This window comes from Mandrillus leucophaeus, unplaced genomic scaffold (genome assembly GCF_000951045.1).
Source record: "Mandrillus leucophaeus isolate KB7577 unplaced genomic scaffold, Mleu.le_1.0 Scaffold192, whole genome shotgun sequence".
Lineage (NCBI taxonomy): Eukaryota > Metazoa > Chordata > Mammalia > Primates > Cercopithecidae > Mandrillus > Mandrillus leucophaeus.
The window spans coordinates 587,671-608,635 of NW_012101943.1; the positions used below are offsets into that span (position 1 = coordinate 587,671).

The 20,965-nt window shown below is 44.1% G+C and overlaps 1 protein-coding gene across 1 annotated transcript in view; it reads left to right on the forward strand.

Annotated features, from left to right (window-relative positions):
* Window positions 1-20,501, forward strand: part of PRKCH (protein kinase C, eta) — a 370,064-nt gene extending 349,563 nt beyond the window's left edge. The window contains exons 13-15 of the mRNA XM_011978272.1: window positions 162-350; window positions 17,258-17,401; window positions 19,208-20,501. Of these exons, the coding sequence (XP_011833662.1) occupies window positions 162-350; window positions 17,258-17,401; window positions 19,208-19,354 (480 nt within the window). The 3' untranslated portion in view covers window positions 19,355-20,501. The remainder of the gene's footprint in view (window positions 1-161; window positions 351-17,257; window positions 17,402-19,207) is intronic.
* Window positions 20,502-20,965: the final 464 nt, after the last annotated feature.

Sequence of the window (20,965 nt, forward strand, 5' to 3'; positions counted from 1 at the left end):
AGACACAGTGAGACTCCGTCTCAAAAAAAAAAACAAAAAAAAACAAAACAAAAAAAAAAAACACTTTGATATTTCCTAGTGCATCAATTTCCCTAGTTATGAAGAACACATTTGTTAATCTGATGTATGAACCACCTTCTCCCGCTGCCCCCTTTGCACAGATCCTCCAGGAAATGCTGTACGGGCCTGCAGTAGACTGGTGGGCAATGGGTGTGTTGCTCTATGAGATGCTCTGCGGTCACGCGCCCTTTGAGGCAGAGAACGAAGATGACCTCTTTGAGGCCATACTGAATGACGAGGTGGTCTACCCTACCTGGCTCCATGAAGATGCCACAGGGATCCTCAAATCTGTAAGTTTGGCTTACCCAGCTAGCTTCTGATCTATTGCAGACCAGCTTGTTTTATGTGCTTCTGGTGTCTTTTCAGTGCCTCCCACCAGTAAACCACTAGCTCTAACTAAAATTTGTGTTCTAATCTAAAGAAGCAAAGAACCAGAGTTCTCTCAGGCTGTTACCCTCTCTTATGCAATACACCCTCTCTTATGCAATAGTTATTTTGGGGCCAATTTTGATAGTCCTTGATAACTTTGTTTGCCAAATAGCAAGTATTTCTAGCACTTCAAACTTTAGTTGAGGGGAAGTGATGTTTCCCCTTCATACAGTCAGGCCACGCCAGAGTTTTGGGTCGAGCGAATGCCATTCCCAGCCTGTTATTATATCAGTTGTGTTTCTGTTGGCATCTTCAAGGAGCAGGATGAAGGGCCTTTCTCCTAGGGCTGGGAGAGGAGAAGGAAGATTTTCCAAACCTCTGCAGATCTCTTTTGCCTCCAAGTTATTCTTATGCAAGCCAGGTGCCACGCCCAGGCTGCAGGTGCAGTGTTGTAATGGATCATGTTGAGAAAGTCTTTTCTGTGTGTGCATTTAAGGCACTGAGCTGGACGCCTTTGAATTGAGGAAAAACATGTATTGGACGCCTTTATGTTGAAAATAAAGTACATGTAATTTGGGTCAATTCTGTAACCACATTAGTTGAGTTCTAAAATCATGTTTTTTCACCTCCTATATGCAGAGGGGATATAAAGGCAAATAAAAGATCAGTTGTTCGAGAAGGGATAAATCAGAACAATTCTATATTCTGTTGGATAGTATCTATGGCATAAGAATTACTATCCTTAAGTTATATCCTTTCAGTAATTTGAGGCAAAAGCAAAATGTGAGAAATATTTGCTATCTTGTTGAAAGACTTGTTTCTCTTTAGAAACTTCTAGCCCTATAATCAGTGCCATTTCAAGGACATTTTTTATGTGGGTCACTGTGTACTGGGGCTGAAGGCTTGATTGTCCCTGAGAATTCTCTACATCACTAAAAGAGGAATAATCACAGAAATCCTTCTGAGGCAAATATTACCGAAGTGAATCATAACACATGGCTCGATTCTCAAGCTGAGGTGCCAGTACCCTCCTGAAATTGAGAAAGCATTAATCTCACAGAAATAAAAATCTCACAGTACTTTGGGATTCTACCAAATGTCTCCTATCTAACATGTTTTTGTAAGAACAGTTCATTTTTATATTAGTGGAAATTTTAGAGGAAACCATAAACATGGCTTTTATAATTTTATGGGAAAAAAAAGGTCATAGAGAAAGGCTTGTCTTCGTGGATTTGTGCCATGAAGTTTCTTAACTTCCTGAAGGGAAATGTACTCACCTGGGTTGGCTGCAGCCAATTTTGATAACGTAAACCACGATAACACAGCCTCATCATGCTGCAGAGGGAGGCGGACTTTGCATGATCATTTTCCTACTTCCATGGCCCAGAACCGGGCTTTTTGCGAAAAAGCATGCCAGCCTTCTGTGGCCGGCAACAGCCACCTTCATCATACTAACGGTTTTCCATACCCCACATATTTAGTCCAATCACCGTAACTGATTTAGTAGTTTTTAATATTTACACGAAGGATCCCAGAGTTCATAATTCACATGAAAATACTGGTTCAAGCCATAAAGAAATGCCTGTTGTCAGCATTGGTCACTAGGCTTGGTACCATGAAGGGTAGGAAATAAAAGTCAGTCCATGCCTCAAGAAATTTTTGTATTTAGAACTCAACTAATGTGGTATAAACACTGGATTAGCAATCCAGATCAGTGTTTCTCTGATAGATACCATATGCCTTTTGAATCTAGGTCTAGTAGAAATCTTAAGAGGCCACATCACCATTTGGGTTGGATATTCCTAATTTTTTGTCTTTACATTTTTAGAAGTCCTCAACCTTATTCTCGTGTTTCAGAGTCCTCTTGAGAGAGTTCTTTCCAACTAAATCTGAAATTAGGTATCATTCCCTTAGCCTAGAACCTAGGACAAGTACTAAGCAACGTTAAGATTCATATGGAATTTCTAAGACTGTTTCTTTTTAACCAGGTGAGCTCAGTTACTTCAAGCTATATCTTTTATGTAAATATGGATATTTTTGGTAACGAGCAAATATATTATCCAGTAATAGCCTCATGGTCTTTCCTCCAAGAGGAAACAGCCTCTGGTGCCTAAGAAGAATCGCATACAGTGGAGACTGAGTTGTTCTCTCTCCTTGCAGGTTCACTTTTGGGAAGCTACAAGTCCCTTCACTTCTCTTTATTTCAGCTCCTTTCTCATGCCAGCTGCTCCACTGATGGAGGCAGCAGCTGCGACTGTTACATATCATGTGTCTAGCACTCATTTTCCTAAGTGACACTTGACACTCTCTCTGGGCGTCTTCCACATAGGAAGGAGCAGGGGCTCTGGGCTCACAGCGCAAGCCCTGCCTCCCACTCCTGTTACCTTCCGGCTGAGTGACCTTGGCGAGCCTCTGTGCCTCTCTGAATCTCAGCGTCCTTGCTTGTAAAATAGAGGTAATAAAATCCATACCAAAGGGTGATTGTCCGGATTATATGAAATAATATAGGTAAACTTCCCGGGCACACAATAAGCATTCCGTGTTTTCCTCCTTCAAGGCATGTACCTTCAATGTAATTTTCTTAAAAACACTTAAATATTGTCAGATAAAATTACTAAAAAAAAAAAAAAAAAAAAAAAAAATCACTAAGAGGATTTCTGGGATTTTTTTTTCTTTTTCTTTTTCTTTCTTTCTTTCTTTCTTTTTTTTTTTTTTTTGTGCATTTTAGTCTCCATGCCTAAAAACAAGAAGCTTAAATGGTATAGATGAGAACATTCAGCTAGTCTTTGCAGGGGACTGAGACATTTAAATAGAAATGTGATCAAAGAGAAGAAAGAAATATTCAGAGCACTCAAGACTAGACTTGAGGAGACACACTGAGGAGGGAAAGGCATCAGAATTGGGTTGGTTAAGAACCTGCCTCCAGAACAGAGCTGCCTGGGGGCAGATCTTGGCTCTTTGACTAATAGGCTGTGTGACATTGGGCAAATGGCATAAGTCTTGCATGCCTTAGTTTCCTCTCCATTTCCTTGGGCAAATGGCATAATTCTTCCATGCCTCAGCAGGTGGGGTATCCAGCCCACAGGGCTACTGTGTGGTTGGCATGAGATAACATGTGTGGGTGCCTGAAGCAGTGCTTGGCACAGGGTACCTACCAGGAAGTGTCCTGCACTGTTACCGCTGAGAGCTGCATGCATGAAATGAGTTTTTTACACTCTGTCCTTATCTCTGCAAAAGTATTTGTCATATTAGGAGGAGGGTTTGAGATAGCAAGGCGTGCTATGCCAACCACTCAGGCTGCTTTCTGGCTCTAATTGCAACTTGATTTAATTAGGCCAATATAGTTATTTTACTACCAGAAGAAAATTTAGAGATTGTCCATTCCCACCCCCTCATTTTATAGGGGAGGAAACCATGAAGCACTGAGAAATTGTGACTCATCAAAGGCCATTTAACACATTACTTAAATCAGTTGGGGCCTTTGTTCACTGCTGATGAGGATGTAAACTGGCATGGATAATGGTATGGTGGGAAGTTCTTCAGAAAATTAAACAGAATTACCATATGATCTAGCACTTCTACTTCTGGGTATTTGCTCAAAAGAATTGAAAGTGGGAATTCTAATAGGTATTTGTACACCCATGTTCATAGCAGCATTACGTACAATAGCCCAAAGGTAGAAGCAACCCCAGTGTCCATCAACAGATGAATAGATAATAAGATGTGGTATGTGCACTCTGAACAAGCATTCATTTGGTTGCACAGGGCCAGATCAAGGTATACAGTGTTCTTTACCACTACTGACTTGACGCCTTTTTCCAGAATTTTGTGTCCACCTGAGATCAGACATTCTGGGAGCCTGGTGACTTCAAGAGTTCCTGATGTGAATAGTTGAATCCATCAGATGGTGTTTTGCATAGTTCTAAAAACAGTAGGGAAATCATGAGTGCTAAGTTGTGAACTGTAATTATTTGTTTTTGCCCTTAATTTTATAGTTTTGTGTGATCATTAGAAGCATAAACACAGAATTGTAGAGCTAGAAATAGTTTAAAAATATTTTGTCCACATTTCCTCATCTGTGGATTAGGAAACTGAGGCCCAGAGAGATGAAGGGACTTTACATATTAGAACGGAAAGAACACACCCTCATTTGACTCCTGCCACTGGTTTTCAGTCTGTAAAGGTGTGATAATAACACCTACGGTGCACACTTCAAATAACGCAGTATACATGAAAGCGTTTTCCGAGTGGAATGCACAATACAAGAGTAAGTGATTAGTATTGCTAACTTGTGAGTAGTAATTTCACAACACACTTAGAGGTGTTATTATCCTCATCTTCTCCTTGAACAATTCAGCAACATCATCAAGGTTATTACGTGCTTAGTTTTACACAAGGCTGCGGTAGGCTTTTATTCCTAAGGAAATTGTATTTTTGTTTTTCCAGGAGCTTTTAAATCTTGACCAAAGACGCATAGGTGGGGTGTAAATAGCCAAATAGATATTGATCTGTTTATTTATATAATAGGCTTATATCAACGTATACGTGCATAGCAGGCATGGGTTCTGCAATACTCAGGTTCTGTGCGAGGTGCTAGAAATCCAGTGATGAGCAAGGCAAATATGATCCTGCTTTTGTGGAATTCACAGTCCAGTTGGGGTGGGAAGGGAGAAAGAAATTTTAAAGAGCAATTGTACCTTAACTGTATACTTACAATTGAATGAGAAAAAAAATTAAAATCCAAAGTTCTTTGAAAGCATTTATTTAACAGGCAGATCTAACATGACCCGGGCCACCAAAGGAGGCCATCTGGAGGATATGACATTTAATAAAGACTGAAGAGAAGTTAGGCTTGAAAGTGTGCAGAGGTCTTGAGAAAGGAGCAGTCCATTTGAGTAGCTCAGTGGCAGGCTGGTTAGAGTGTGATGAGCGAAGGGGTGGGGCAGTGAGAGCTTCAGGGGAGGAGGCTGAGGGAACAGTGAGAGCCCAAAGGATATCCTAGGCCACACGAAGGAGACTGGACTTTATCTGAAGTGCCAACGTAAGTCTTTGAAGAATTCCAAGCAAGCATGAATGATGCAATCACTACTTCATGTGCAAAAGATCACCCTGGCTATTGAATAAAGAGTGGACCAACAGACTGAAGTATTTACTGATTAAGTGACTTCCAGGATTTCTTTCAAAATAATTCAGGAGTTGTGGGGAGGAACAGATGAAACAAGACTGGGCATGTGTCAGTAACCATCAAGACTGAGTGATGAGTATACATGAGGGTCTGTGTTACTGTTGTCTAAAATTTCCACAATGGAAAAGTTTTTAAAACCACCACATAAATGAATATCTTATACAAACAAGCTCAGCATGTGTGTATGAAGAAACATTTCTAGCCTGTATAGAAAAAGTGATCTCCATCTTCACAAATGAGGGGAAATGGTTTACAATACAAATATACAGAAAGAGCAGATGATGTGAGCCACATACAAGCTGCCCTGTGGATCCTGGCCACATCTCTTAAATCCAAGTAAGAGTCTCAGGTTCCTGGCCTGGGAGTCTATGTCACCCTGATGATTTTTTGCCACAGACAAAACTACCCGGTGGTTTTAGCACGACTCATTTCTTCAGCGTCCCTTGAGAAACTCTATGCCTTCTCAAGAAGTGTCCTTCAACCCCCAGGGTAGTAACAAAGGGTACCCCAAAGAAGCATTTGTAACAGAAAAGAGACCAGAGGAGGAGAGAATCCTCATTGTTGGACTTTGCTCCATGCTGCCTCCTTGGGGCCCTGGGAGATCCTTTCCCAGCTGGATCTGCCCTTTCCCACTGGGAGGCAGGAAGAGCTGAGATCTCCAAGCCAGCCCTTCACAGTGCCTCTCTCTGCCATCTCAGTGTGGGAGGGGCATCTTTCCATGGCTTCCTGAGATGGAGATTTATTTAAGAAGGAAAGCTTGTTGAACTCCCTCTTACCTTTTTAAATGAAAGGTATTATTATTATTCTGTATCTGGGGAAACTGTTCAGACACCTGTTTATGTTACATACCATAGAGTTACAGATGTTAAAGACCTCAGGGCTGCATGTGGCGTGATGTCAGCGAGTGCCTACATTCAGGATTGGGGAGGGTGTGTACTGTCCAGCATTCCTCTAAAACTGTGTGATTGGCAAGGCAGGCTCCAGCATCATCTTCACCCTAATCTAATATTACTGTCCCAACGGGCCCTCCCTGTCATCACCTTTACCACTGCCCTCTCCACCCACAACATCCCCAAGGTTGTGGACTTGTGAGTTCTTTGTGTGTAGCTGTTCAAACATTTCCTATAGACGTGGGTAGTGGACAAAGGACTTGCTTGTGAGAACTTTTCCCATGGAGTGCAGAATCAGTGGGCGCGGGGGTAGTTAGAGCACACACAGTTTTTAGCCCAGGATTTCTACTTGAAAAGAATTCCCTAAATCATTAACCAGTAATCGCACATCTAAAAGTAACTTTATATGCACCCAAATAAGCACACTGGAAAGACTATTTTTCTTGCTTCCACTTCTGTTTTTCTCATCTTTGTTTCAAATGTTTCTGCTTAATACTTAACATGTGCATGCCTCAAAAGCAGCCTCACCTGCGACTCGCAGAGAATGGAGTATTCACACTGGCAGGGTCCTCAGAAGTTAACAGAACAAAGGCATATGACGACACACACATTTGTGTAAAGAAAAAATAAAAGGCATTCCAGCTGTTATTTCTTTTTTTTTTTCTTTTTTTGGGAATATACACTACTTGTTTTCTGGTGTCACCATGCCATCAGGTTTCTTAGGCTGGCAGTAAATTATCCCAAAATGCTGATAATGATGAGGCAAAAGAAAGTCTGTCATTTGCTTAGGGCTTCTGAGGTTCCGCTGAGGTTTGCCCTCGTCTAGGTCCAGAAAGGTTTAGGGAAGTCCCAGGCGAGTCAGCAGAGCTCAGGAAGCCGAAGCCTTGTCTCAGAGGTTAGTACTCCTTTGCTGAATCATCGCCAGGAAGAAATCACGTGGCTCAGGCTCCACTCAGGTGAAATCGGCACCTTTGTCTTTGAGCTCACACAGGTGCCTGGGCTAAACAAGTGCTGAAAGGAGCTGGGTGCATTCTCCTGAGTCACCTTTGTCGACTCTGGAAGCACTGTGAACTTGGCCTCAGAAGGAGATTATAAAGTGCTTTTGTTCCTAAGCTTTATAGAAATTAAAGTGTGTATATATGCATGTGGATTTCTCTGTCATCCAGCCTCTCAGATTTCGTCATCCGAGCATTGTCTGCAGGAATCCTGCTTGCCTCTATGCACAAAGGAGGGGGAACCACAGTTAATTCAGGGATCCTCTTTTAGCCCTGAGTGTGTCCCACATCTGTCGCCAGGCAGTGAATTCGAGGAGCATTGACTGTCTTCCTCTCCATTTCCCTACTCCCCTCCTGGAAGAGGCTGGAATGCTCAAGGAAGCCAGCAAAGGTGGTCAGCCAGGAGAAGGCTGGGGAAGAGGAAGGAAAAATGGGACCTGAATAACGCAGAGGATCCAATCCCAGATCATTAGGGCTGGTTTTTCAAACACTGTTAGGTGAAATCCAAAAGAAAGTTATCAAAAGATCCTTGAGGAAGAGGAGTGGTTAACATGCAGCCTGGCAGTCAGGACTGGAATGCCTGTCTGAGGAAAGGAAGCTGCCCCACAGGCCTCTTACCGAAACCCCTAGTGAGGTTAACACCCTTCAGAAAAGGAACCATTTGCTTACAGATCAAGGCCAGTGTCTGCAGAAAACAGAAAAACACTGCTCTTCCCAGAGATTTTGTATTTGGGTCTTTTTAAGTCATATAATTTTGTTTAAGTTCTTGTTCTCTACTTCTTTTTCCCTCATTAGATTGTAAGTTTCCTAAGGTGGGAGGCCCTTACATTTTGATAGCTGTGTGAAGGATTTTTTTTCTTTATTTTAAATAGAGTACTCATGCTGCATGTCTCATTTCTCTCCATCTCTGGCAGGAAGATAAAGATGTCAAAGCTTTTGTAAAATGACCCTGGAAACTTTTCCTGTGTGGAGATTTGCTAACCAGTGTCTGTGGGTCAGAAAAGCTTTTTGTTTCAAGTTAGAAAACCTCTTGCAAACAAAAGTATTTGACTTTGTTGTTTTTTGTTTGTTTGTCCTTGCCAACTATCAAAGGTCAATAATTTGGGGCAGTTGATCATTAGATTTGGTTTGGATGCCAAAGATAATGTATATCCAGCATAAAGAAGGGTACTGGCCTCGATTTCATCAGAGAAGAATAAAGGATATTGTATAGTCCCCACTAGGGAATCTTTGTTTAGCACTCACTTCTCTTCAGTAGCTACATTTGGGGAATCATACCTGGAAAAAAGTAGTTTGTATAGCTTGGGCATGTAGGGTAGCAGCAGCTTTTTCTTAACACTTGGAAGTCATTGGAAAGCAGTGAAATCCGCCCCATCAGTCAGAGCTGCTTGAGACTGGTTTGTCAGGAATAAAAGCATGTTGTCTAACAGCGGGCATTGGCGCAACCGCATGGCCTTGGGTTTCCATCTCCGAGACTCGCCTCTAACCTTTACCTACCGTTAATCAGCATTGTCCCATGACAGGAATGAAGACACAGGGAAGCAATCATGATTATAAAACACAGGAAAGGTGGGGTGTTGGGAGCCTTGGAAAGGAATTGAGTACGTGCTCATGAAGGGCTACTGGATTCCAGTCACAGACAGCATGGAAAACACAGCCAGCAAGCCCACCACAGATTTGAGTACTGCCCCTGCCCCGCTGCAGGAATGGTATAGGGCATTTACCGTACTGAGTTTCATCAAGAGAAAATAATGTACACTGTGTAGTGTGTCTCTGGAGTTATCGCACAGAATATTCTGATGCCGGTCAGTTACAACCTGCCAGGTAAGGCACTGACCCACCAGCATTCTCAAATATACAAGCATTCCCACTTCCTCCTTCACTGGCTCAGGGAGATCAGCTTGAGCAAGTTTATTTCACTGTATTTTTTATAAAGAAAAGCCCATTTCAGACTCAAGGAAAACAAAGCATCTGTACCTGAGGGAAGGACAGTCTTCAAAATGCCAGCTTTTTTTCTCCTCCCAGAGTTTTTAGTGATAAATGCAAAAAGAGAAGAAAGAAAAGAGTCCCTTGATATGGGCACAGACTGTGGAGGCCGCTGGTGTGGCCACCGACCTGACGCCGGCAGGCCAGTCCGGCTCTGCTTCAGATGTTTTCAATGACACAATCCTGTTCCTGCCAGGAAGCCCTCTCATCACTTAATGGTATTGAGTATTACAACCACATTATGTGTTTTCATTTTTCTTATGATATGCTTAGATATGCTTCCTTTAACTTCCACTCCCTGAACTTATTTCTCCCTGAAATTACTTCTCGTCTAACCCCTCTTCCGGCCAACAGCTCTTTGAGTATTGAAAATTTTAAGTGTCCTTCTATCTTTTCCAGCATAAAGACCCTCAGTAGTTTGAAATAAAACCAGGTGTTCAGGCGGAAGGATGCCTGGGATTTTTTCCAGCCCTGTTACTTTTCTCTTCCTTCACTTAGCACCTGCACTGTATGTACTTCTCAGCCCTTCTCCTTCCATAGAATCAGAGGAAAAAGAATGTCACATGAGTCGGCAAAAAGTACAACATAAGGAAACACACAGAGTGCTGTGAATTCTCATCCGGCGAAGTCCTGAGTGTCATTTATTAGGAGAAAATCAAGTAAACTGTGTAGTGATTCTCCTCACCTGTAGGTCCAAGTATCTTAACCCAGAATCCAAATAAGAAGATTGGTAGCCTTGAGAGGAAGTCTAGCACAGGGACTGAGAGCAGAGGTCTGAGTTCGAATCCTGACTGTAGCACTTCCAAACTACGTGACAGGTTACAGATGGGTCCGTTTCTCAGTTTCCTAATCTTTAAAATGGGAGTAATAACCACAGTTGCTGTAAGGATTAAATCCAACAAATTTGGAATACGTAATGCCTAGTGCAACAAAAGAGTATGCAGCATACATATATAGTAGTAATGGCTACCACTTCTTAAGTGGTAACTTGTATCAAATTGTATCATTCTCTACTCTCTCCACTCCTGTAGCTTCCCCTTTCTCAAACTAGTCTGGATACCTGGCAGGGTGGGCCATTGCTATGAGTATGCAGGTTACTAGTTCCAGCCCTCCCCAGCAAATTCCATCCAGTTCCAATCTGAGCAGGCTAGAGCACTTCTCCTTCTCTTGGCTCGTCCAGTATTCCATAGCAGCACCATTCTGTATAAGAACCTGAACTTGGGAAGATCACAGTTTCCCCAGAGTGATTCCGGAAGTCTCTTGGCTGTCCTTTCCACCCTATCAAGCCCCATCCCACCCCCAGTGGACTGTCATCAGCCCCATCTTACATTTAAATGTCTGTCACTGCCTTCTCCTATGGAAAAGTGACTTATCAATGCCAGGTCCAAGCCTGGTGTCTTTCTTATACTGTGCAGCCACATTCCTGAATGACCACTGCCCTGAACTGGAGGGTGCTGCTAGTACAGGGTGTCTCCAAATCTCCCCAACAGCCGGCAGGATGGGTATGAAAGGCGAAGGTTGGTCTTCATAACTGGGTCAGACTCTGTGTGTGCCAGCAGCATCCTTCAGACGGACACGCGCCTGCAACACGCATGCATGATATGCTTCTCGCCAGCCCCAGGTGGCCATTAGGGTCTATGGCCATGGCGAGGTTGGGCGTCATGGCTGTGAACCATACTCTATTCTGTGTCCTGTGCTCTTTCTCTGCCCTTTCTCCCCAGGACCCTCTTTAGAGCCATAAAATGCCTTTTCCCCATTTAGGATCATCGCTCTGGAATATTGGCAGGAAGGTTCTGTGGCATGGTTTCCTTCCCTTCTAACTTGCCAGCATTAGCTGCTAACTCTCTCTCTGCCCTTTGTTTAAGGTCTGAAATTGAATGAATGGAGAAGGTCATTTTGTTTGCCCAACAGCCAAATCCAGCCATTGGGTAGAAAATACAGTGTTCTCTGGCTCCTGGAAGAAAATCTTATTAGACTAATTGCTTTATTTATATAACTTGTCCTCTTCCTATGAAATCAGACAGATTTTGAAAGAGGAAAAAAATACTTTTAGCCATTACTTATATTTTAGTGAGTTTCAAAGTACATTTGGGCCCGGTTATTTCAAGACTCATAATGACACAGCATTAGTTTAAACTCTATAATCTGGAACAACCAACAACTCAAAACTGAAGCTGCCTCATGTGTAGCACAGCCCACAAGATGTGATAAGCACCATACCTGACACCAGATTTGTAAAGAAGCTGCTCCATTGCACCCATCTTGCTGCATTTAGTATCTCTGTTCTGTTGTTAATACAGATACAGTTGCACATTAAAACTATTGTTTGTAGGCCGGGTTCAGTGGCTCACACCTGTAATCCCAGCACTTTGGGAGGCCAAGGCAGGCGAATCACTTGAGGTCAGGAGTTCGAAACTAAGCTGGCCAACATGGTGAAACTCCGTCTCTACCAAAAATACAAAAATTAGCTGGGCGTGGTGACGCGCACCTACAATCCCAGCTACTCAGGAGGCTGAGGCAGGAGAATCACTTGAGCTTAAGAGTTTGAGACCAGCCTGAATAACATAGGAAGATCCTATTTCAGAAAAAGTTTTAAAAAGCAAGAAAAAGAAACATTGTTTTCCAAAGACCATTCCTCCCACTGCACTACTGGAGCCTAGGACAGTGAAGGCAGAAAGAGAACTTGTTCTCTCTTTCCTGGCTGTCGAGGAACAGGGAGAGCCAGTTGAGCCTCAGGGTCAAGGCTGACCAAAGAGTATGGTCTTTCGGCAGCTTTCTATCTGTGTCGCTGCCTTTAAGTAGAACAGGATGGACTTACAAGTTTGGCATTTGGGTCCCATTAGGGACATAAGCAAATCACGGAAGTTTTCTGCAAAAGAATTGTGCTGCCACTGTTCACAGCAGTGGGAACAGAGTGTTTAGGGACAGTGTGTTCGAGCATAGGACAGCAACAAGATAGTCACAATACTAGCATTTCTTGAGGGCTTTCTTTGTGCCAGGCGCTTTATGTTAATTCTCTCATGGACTCATCATAACTTTTTGAAATATAGGAAAGTCTTCATCTTAGAGTTGAGAAATCTGAGGCCCAGAGAAGCTAAGAAATTTGTCCAAGGTCACACAGTAACTCAGTGGTGAAAAATTACACAAACACAAGCAGTGATGCTGCAGATCCTGACCAACCCTCCATGTCAGAGAAGCTGTTAGATCTTTCAGCCTTCCTGGCTTGCAGGAGGCCTCCCAGGACATTCTTATACAAACCTGGCCCCAATCCCTTACGTGTCCCGTTAGAGCTAGCCTCAGGAGGGAGCATGTCTGCTTGCTTTCCCCTGCAGCCACACCTACTCTGTAGTCTGGGAAAAAAACTGTTAAGTGTCTCGTTCTCAGGGCCAGGTGTGCCTCTGAGTCGTTGAGCATCCTCTAGTTCAGTTCCACTGTAATGAGGGTCACAGCAGGAAGGGGAGCACAAAATGACTCCCCGAGTTCTTGACCCTTCTCTTTCTGCTGCTCTCCGGTGAGTCGGAGACTTACATTTGGGGGAGAATCCAGATTTTCCACCCTGGTCCCCTCACTCTCTGCAGCCTGTAAAGTGCTTTTCTTGGCCCTGGAAAACATTCTGCTTCCTTCAGTAAACGTGTGCAGAATATTTCATGAAGTCACATTATTTTCCTCTTTGGCCGACTTTCCCTCTTGGATCACAGTCAGGGAGAAGGTCAGCTGAGGTGAGGCAACTTTTCAGTGTGACCTTAGATGTGGATGAAAGTGATGGCCCTGAGCAGCACAGTTGTTAACTTACTGGCCTTTGGGTCCCATTAGGGACATAAGCAAATAATGAAAGTTTTCTGCAAAAGGATTATGCTGTCACCATCCACAGCAGTAGAAATAGAGTGTTTAGGGAAAGGCCCGTGCCCAGCCTAGGATGGGAAGCTATCCACCTCCAACTCCACACATCTGCACCAACGTGAACTGTGAGAGATTTCAGCCCTGGGACTAATGTTGAGTGTTCCCTTACCTCCTCATCTTCACATCATTGGAGAGGGGTAGTGATAGAAGGGCCACCCCACCACCACCATGACACACAAAGCTTTCACCCCCTTAGCATCACCCCAGACCCTTCTCCTCCCGGTCCTGGTTTCTGTTTCATGGTATTCATCCTCCTCTGGCCTCTTCATGAGCTCCTCCAGCTGCCACCCTGGCTGCTTCCCACTCTATGCCAGGGGTCAGAAGCCATGAAAGTCCATGAGTGATGCCAGCCAGGTGGGAGGCGATAGGGAGTGGTGGAGCATGTGGCTGACTGGGCCTCTGATGCCCCATGAGAAGCAGCAGCCCCTGCTCCAGTCCAGGCCGTTTCTATGGAAGAGGAGTGCAGGCGCCGTGTTCCTGAGCATCTCATTTTCCATGAGAAGCTGGAAAACCTGACTTCATGTGATATGACATTTCCTAGTGTTTAAATGTTTGAGAAGTAATTAAAATTATTTCAAAATGCATTATGTAGACTGAATAAAATGTGTCTGAGACCTAGGGCTGGTCTCAGTTCTGGTCTGTCTCTGTCCTTTTCCACTCTAACCTATCCTCCCAGCTTTAGTGGTTACTCAAATTTCAATGTCTCTGAGCGTTAGATGGCCGGCCCTGGCCTGCACCCCAGATTTACCCTAGAATTCATCTGCACATGGGTGCCCACACACCTCCAATGCAAAGCTGAGCCCATCAACCTCCCAGATTTGGCAGACTATAGGATCTCATTAAGTGTGAGCTGTTTTTGTCTTTGTTCCACTAACAAAACTACTACTACTACTAACACTGCTACTAATACTCATGCTACAAAGAATAATCTCTTGTTCCTCTTTTGTTCCCTGTTTCTGTTACTCAACACCACTGCCCCATCAGGCAGCCAGGGAGAACCTATGATCTTGGACTCTTCACTCCCCTTCCAGGCAGTTGGTGGATTGTGTTCATTCTTCCACAGCCTTCTAGAATGTGCTTCCAACTCTTCCTTCCGATTAACTAGAAACTCTCCTAGTTGCTGAACTTCTCGTGTGTTCTCAGCTATTGTCTCAGCCTCGAACTGCTAGCACCAGGCGCTGCCTCTCCATTTAAGATTTACTCATCACACTGTGGCTAGAGTCATCCCCTAAATTGCCGTGCAGCTCTAATCACTCACCTCTGATGGATCCCACTGGCTGCCCCCGCAGTTCCTCAGCCATCCCTGCATGCCAGCTGTACCAGGCACTTGTATGCCTCTGCATTTGTGCTGGCTGTGTCCTCAGGCATATTTTCTTCCTTCATGCCTACTATGTTAATTCTGTTCATCCTCATCTCTGGTCAAATGCCACCTCTTCCATGAGGCTGTCACTTGCCTTCCCACCACCAGCCCCAATGTTATTTGCCCCGTCCCTCTTCCAAACTCTCACAGCACTTGATCTAAGTCTCTTTTCATTTCATCCGGCTGTGTATTATGAAGTTTGCTGGACTCTTCCCCCTTCTCTCTAGCTCCTGGGTGGAGAGACACTGTCTTTGTCATCTGCATGTCCCCGAGAAACCCCTAGTGTGCTGCCTTACATATAGTAGACTCCCTAAAAACCTTTGTCAATTGAATCTGTGTGTGTGTGTGTGTGTGTGTGTGTGTGTGTGTGTAGGTTGAGAATGGCTGCATCTAAAGGGCTCAGGCCAAGGTATTAAAAATAAAAACAAAACTGCTTGGTTATTCAAAAGGATTTATCAGAAGCCCAAGAGGCTAAGTATCAAGCTAGTGAAAGGGTTATTCTGCCTTTCCCCAATTCCAAGGGTGCAGTTTTTAGAGGACGGACGGTCGTGTTTGGTCTACTTGTCATCAGGCAAGGCCTCTTCCACAGTGCCCCATGGAAGCTTGGGTTCAGTGCCAGGGGCAGGGAGGAATGGGCAAGCCTCTTGGACACTGGGGCTTCAGCCACCCTGGCATATAGAGTCCCGCACTGTTTGTCTTGCCCAGAAGAACAAGCTGTACCCACCCATTCACGAGATGTCCTCTCTCACATCATTGGCAGGCCTGGGAATTTCCCACAAGCCATCTGGGTGTGTTCTGCCGTCCTGCCTCCCGAGTTTTCTGCAGCATTATTTTTTGTTAACTGGCTCTTAGAATAGCAACTGCTCTTCCATCAGGAATTGTATCCCGTTGACTTTCCTAACGCAAGAATCTACTCATTTCTTTTTTGTAAGCATTTTCCCCCTTCCTGCCTGCGTTGCACAGGCTTACTCAGTGAGAGCCCACGTAGTGTGAACTAACTCCTAGCTCTTACAGAACTGAGTTACTTACAAGATATGCATCTCCTGAATCCCCAGTGACCACTGTAAGTGCCTCGAATGGCAGCTGCTCTGATTGGGCCTGTGCCGCTCTGAATGCTGCTTTTACTTTTGGGTCCTGCCTCCAACCCAGAACCACCTGTGGCCTTTAATCCCTGTTACTAGGAGAGAGGAGAAGCAATTGAACCCTGTCAGTATATTCATTTATTAGCTGCCCTTTAAAGCTTTTTTGAAAGCATTTTACAAGGTTATATCCCATCAGGTTGCTTAGGAACTTTTGCAGCCTCCTTCAACATTATCATTTTCATTTGAATTGACACTGGCAGCTTGACACCTCTGGACACCTGGCATGGCAGGGGGGGCCACCTCCAAATACCGTCTTTCCATGTCTGCACCTTCAACAAGATTTTCTCTGTAAATTCTGCTCCAAAACAATTGCTATAAACACAGCATTACTTTTGTCTTGTTCACAAATCAGATTTGGAAAGAGGTGCTTGGGGACTGTCATAAGTCTATTTAAAGATAGCTTGATTTAAATAAAAACAAAAACAAAACTTTTTATCCAAGACAATTTTCTTTCAATATGGGAAATTAGTTTCAATGTCTTTGAAATTGAGAACCACACTCCGGCCATGAAAAGTGAATTATCCTGTACTAGTCCTTGCTCAGGAAGTGATCAGAACATCTTTCCTGGCTATTTTGTGAAAGTAGATTTAGCCCAGCATATTTTGATAGGAACCCGGCAGTAAGGAAGTTTCCCAACTGATGGAAATACGGAGAAATGCTTAGCTGTGTGGCAGTGCTCATTTTAGTTTTGGGTCTATGGAGCAATGGAATCTCAGTCATTGAACCTACTTCAAAACAGCGGCGGTGGGGGGAACATCTGGAAGAAAAGCCTTTCATCTAGAGCTATGATATCTTCACTGCATAAAGAAAAGTGGCCAACTTGGTTTTTTCTAGAGCCAGGACACAGACCTTTTCAGTATGTCACCTTTGCTGCTTCTGCACACAGATCTTCAGAAATAACGACTCTCTCTCCTCTCTGCGGTCTCGTCAGAGAGCGGGAATCCTGGCCAGCTGGTCAGGTCACTCAGCAAAATGGCACAGCTGTTTCTGAAAGTAGCCCCATTCAGAAGATGTCTGCTGCCCACAACTGCAGTGCTGGGGAAAGGCACACTGTTATAAAGAGCTTCTTTTCTTTAAAGAGGAAAGAAAAATACGTGGTGTTTACAGAAAAGAAAACTGGACCCTCCTGCTTTCTTTTAGTGGCCATGTCTGAAATGGAAGTGGGAAAAGCCATAAATCCACACAGGCAATCGCGCCTTTAAGGCATGATTCATACTGACTGTGCTGCCTGTGATGGAAAACCCAGCTAGTTAAGCAAGACCTGCCAGAAAGTCTCGCACAGCTCCTCTGCCATGGCTGATGCCTGCTGTCTTGTGACATGCTGGTTGTATGTGAATGAATGATTGACACTTTCTGTCTCTCTCACTCAGTTCATGACCAAGAACCCCACCATGCGCTTGGGCAGCCTGACTCAGGGAGGTGAGCACGCCATCTTGAGACATCCGTTTTTTAAGGAAATCGACTGGGCCCAGCTGAACCATCGCCAACTGGAACCACCTTTCAGACCCAGAATCGTAAGTGTCCCAGGCTGTCACAGAGATTTTCCTTTCTTCAGATGTCACAGCATTCCACCAAAGTCCATAGAACAGCTAGATAGCCCCTGTGAGTGACAGACCAGAAATTCAGCCGGTCACTGCACAGGGCAGCCTCCCCTGGGGGGAACCTGGGCTCCTTGTCCATGGGACAACATGTCTTCATGTGCCCAGGTTAATTCTTACGAAGTTTCACCTCTCGTTTACCCAATCTCCAACTTCCCTTAACCTAAATTAAAATCTTGTAGGGTAGAAGAGGCCTGAAACTTTGCAGGTTTCCCCAAAAGAGTTTGGCTAATTGAGAAAGTCATTTCCTAGCCAATTTCCTTATGCTCCTTGGGGCACTTTTTATGCCTTTTCTAAGCCCCTGAGAAAGCAGAGAGGGTGTGAGATGTTGCTTACTTCACTGAGCCTGGCCTGTTGGCTTGGGAGAGCCTGGGTCTGGAATAGCTGCTGCAGTGCAGAGCCCAGGCCAGGCTCCCTTTGACCAAAGAAATATTGGGAGCTCCAGGGGCTCCTCTCCAAGCTCTGCAGCTGAGGGGGTGGGCTTCCAGAGGGTGGTCCCGCTTGTGGTCTGAGAGCTGAGCTCGTGCTCATCTGTGGGTCAAGAGCTCCACAGTGGGAAGGCAGAGAAGCCAGGCTAGCGATAGATCAGAGTGATTGGGAGGCCTGGCATGGTGGCTCATGCCTATAATCCCAGCACTTTGGGAGGCCGAGGCAGGCGGATCACTTGAGGTCAGGAGTTTGAGACTAGCCTGGCCAACATGGCAAAACCCCGTCTCTACTAAAAATACAAAAAAAAAAAAAAAAAGAAAGAAAAAAGCCTGGTGTGGTGATGCACGCCTCTAATCGCTGCTACTCAGGAAACTGAAGTAGAAGGATTGCTTGAACCTAGGAGGTGGAGATTGCAGTGAGCTGAGATTGTGTCATGCACTCCAGCCTGGGTAACTGAGTGAGACTTTGTCTCAAAAGAAAAAAAAAAAAAGTGATAAAGAAATATCATTGATCCAGGTAAGAGCAGTGAAATGTGTAATACTCACTTAGAAATGATCTTTGCAGCATTTGTTTATACAAATATAAAATACTCAACTTTTAAAAACATACAGTGCACTTAATCACTAACAGCCTACTAGGCTGTTGGATGCCAGGCACCCAGAGGTAAAGCCGTTCCTTCAGTGGTCAGCCCCCTGCCAGCCCCCCTGGGATTAGGGAGAGCATGGCCTTCAGAGCCTGGAGCCTGTAGTCCTGACTGCACAGCTGGTCCAGCAGGGCGTAACGCATCTACCTAGAGAGTGAAATGACCGACAGTTACTCCCTAAGCTCAGCACTTCCAAGAAGCCTTTTGGGAAGATCTCTTCAAATGTATAGAACTCTGTGCAAACAATAGGTAGGACAAATGTGAACCTACCAACCTCTGTTTGACAAATACAGCTGCACACCCCTCAGCGAGGCCTGCTGGGAAATGCCACCTTGGTGAAATGAGAATAAAGGGTGAGTGAGCCAGCTGCTTTTGGATGACCAAATTAATCCTTAGCCTCCTATTAAGACAGGCCTGCTCAGCAAGATTTTCATGGAATTAGTGAATTGGTGGTTGCCAAATGCCATAATAATGCACCATGCCGTAGACTTGCTGTAAAGCACGGTTTAATCATAACAATAAGTGTAAATAATGCTACTGAACAAGCTACAGAGCACTCCTCTGAACTCACTGGAATGGGCTGTGTCCCATGCAAGATGAGTAAGCCTCAAGCGCATAAAATCTGACCCTTGTTTCCCTTTTTTTGGCAGAAATCCCGAGAAGATGTCAGTAATTTTGACCCTGACTTCATAAAGGAAGAGCCAGTTTTAACTCCAATTGATGAGGGACATCTTCCAATGATTAACCAGGATGAGTTTAGAAACTTTTCCTATGTGTCTTCAGAATTGCAACCGTAGCCTTATGGGGAGTGAGAGAGAGGGCACAAGAACCCGAAGGGAATAGAGATTTTCTAGGAATTTCCTCTATGGGACCTTCCCAGCATCAGCCTTAGAACAAGAACCTTACCTTCAAGGAGCAAGTGGAGAACTCTGTGAAGGATGGAACTTTAAGATATCAACTATTTCGAGTCCAGAGGGAGCCGTGGCAGTAGAAATCGTTGATACTGAAATGAGATTTTATGAAGTATACTGCTCCACCTATGAGCGTCTGTGGCTATGGGCTTGGGATGTTAACAGGAGCCAAAAGGAGGGAAAGTGTGAAGAATAAAGTAGATCTGAGAAATTCTGAGCCAATCAGGCTTCTTAATTCAAGACACAAACCAAGACTTTCTGTCAACTGTGCTGTGCTCTTCTTTAAGCCAATGAACCCCAATTCCTGGCAGTCTACAAGAAGTCTCTTAATGCTAATGAAGAATTTAAAGGTCTTTTTAAGAAAATGAAGGGCTTTCCAAATAGAATGATTTACTCTGAAGAAAGAAAAAATGGTATTTCTGAAACTCAAAACCTAAAGCCCAATCTTGAAAATATGTTGTGCACCAAGACAACTGCTTCAGCTTCTTCTCTTATCCTTACTTTCTTTAATAGATATTTATTAAAGTGTCCAGTGAAAAGGTGCCACAATACCCAGTATTGTAAACAACAGGTTTGCATTCATTAAGCTTTCATTCATTCTGGAGTCTACTAATTTACCTGAATGGTGTTTGCATTCTGTGAAATGCCTCTCCACATTGCATATGTCACACTTTTGTCTGCACATAACTCGTTTTTCACAAGAAGGGTCACTGCCACAGCAGCACAGTCAGCGGGCGAATTACAGGTGCCTGCTGCCTGCCTACCTGGGGAATCTGATCATGTCTGTATCACTGTGTGCTCATCACTGAAGAATTGCAGGCCACTCATGTCAGTGACCAGATTTATGGCTTATAAACATCAGCAGTTTATTTATGTTTTAAGATGCAAAGATGTGTGTTTGATATTCACTTTAATAATTAGAAATGGATCTTGTAAACAGGGCATATATCAAAGATGACCTTATAATATGTACCCGAATATACAGTTCAAGAATTTTGTCTGACTGGAAATAAATGCATTTTGTAGCAAAAGGCAGTTTTTTGACTAGAATGATTTGTCTCCTTCCCACTAAGACAGTAGATTTCCAATCAAAATAAAACCTCGAGCAGAATGGGTAGAACTCAACTCACAGAAAATTCCTGAGAGGAGAGAATGGTGTAAGCTTCTGTGATTCTCTGAAGTAGATGTGGCCTGTCTCTTACCAAAACTTCTGTCCTGAATGAGGGTGGTGACTGCTAGGCATAGCTGTAACAGACCAACCTTCAAGATCTCAGGGGCTAGACATCATAAATGTTTATTTCTCATTCACATAAAGTAGCATGTAAGTTCAACAATCCTCCTCCATCTTATAACTACACCATCTGGAAAATGTAGCTTTCCAAAGTCTCCAGAGCAAGGAAGAGACATGGAGGGGGCACCAGCTGCCTGCCTACCTCTCCTAGGAGGGACACACCTCACCTCTTCTCACACTGACTGGCTAAAACACGGCTTCCCTCT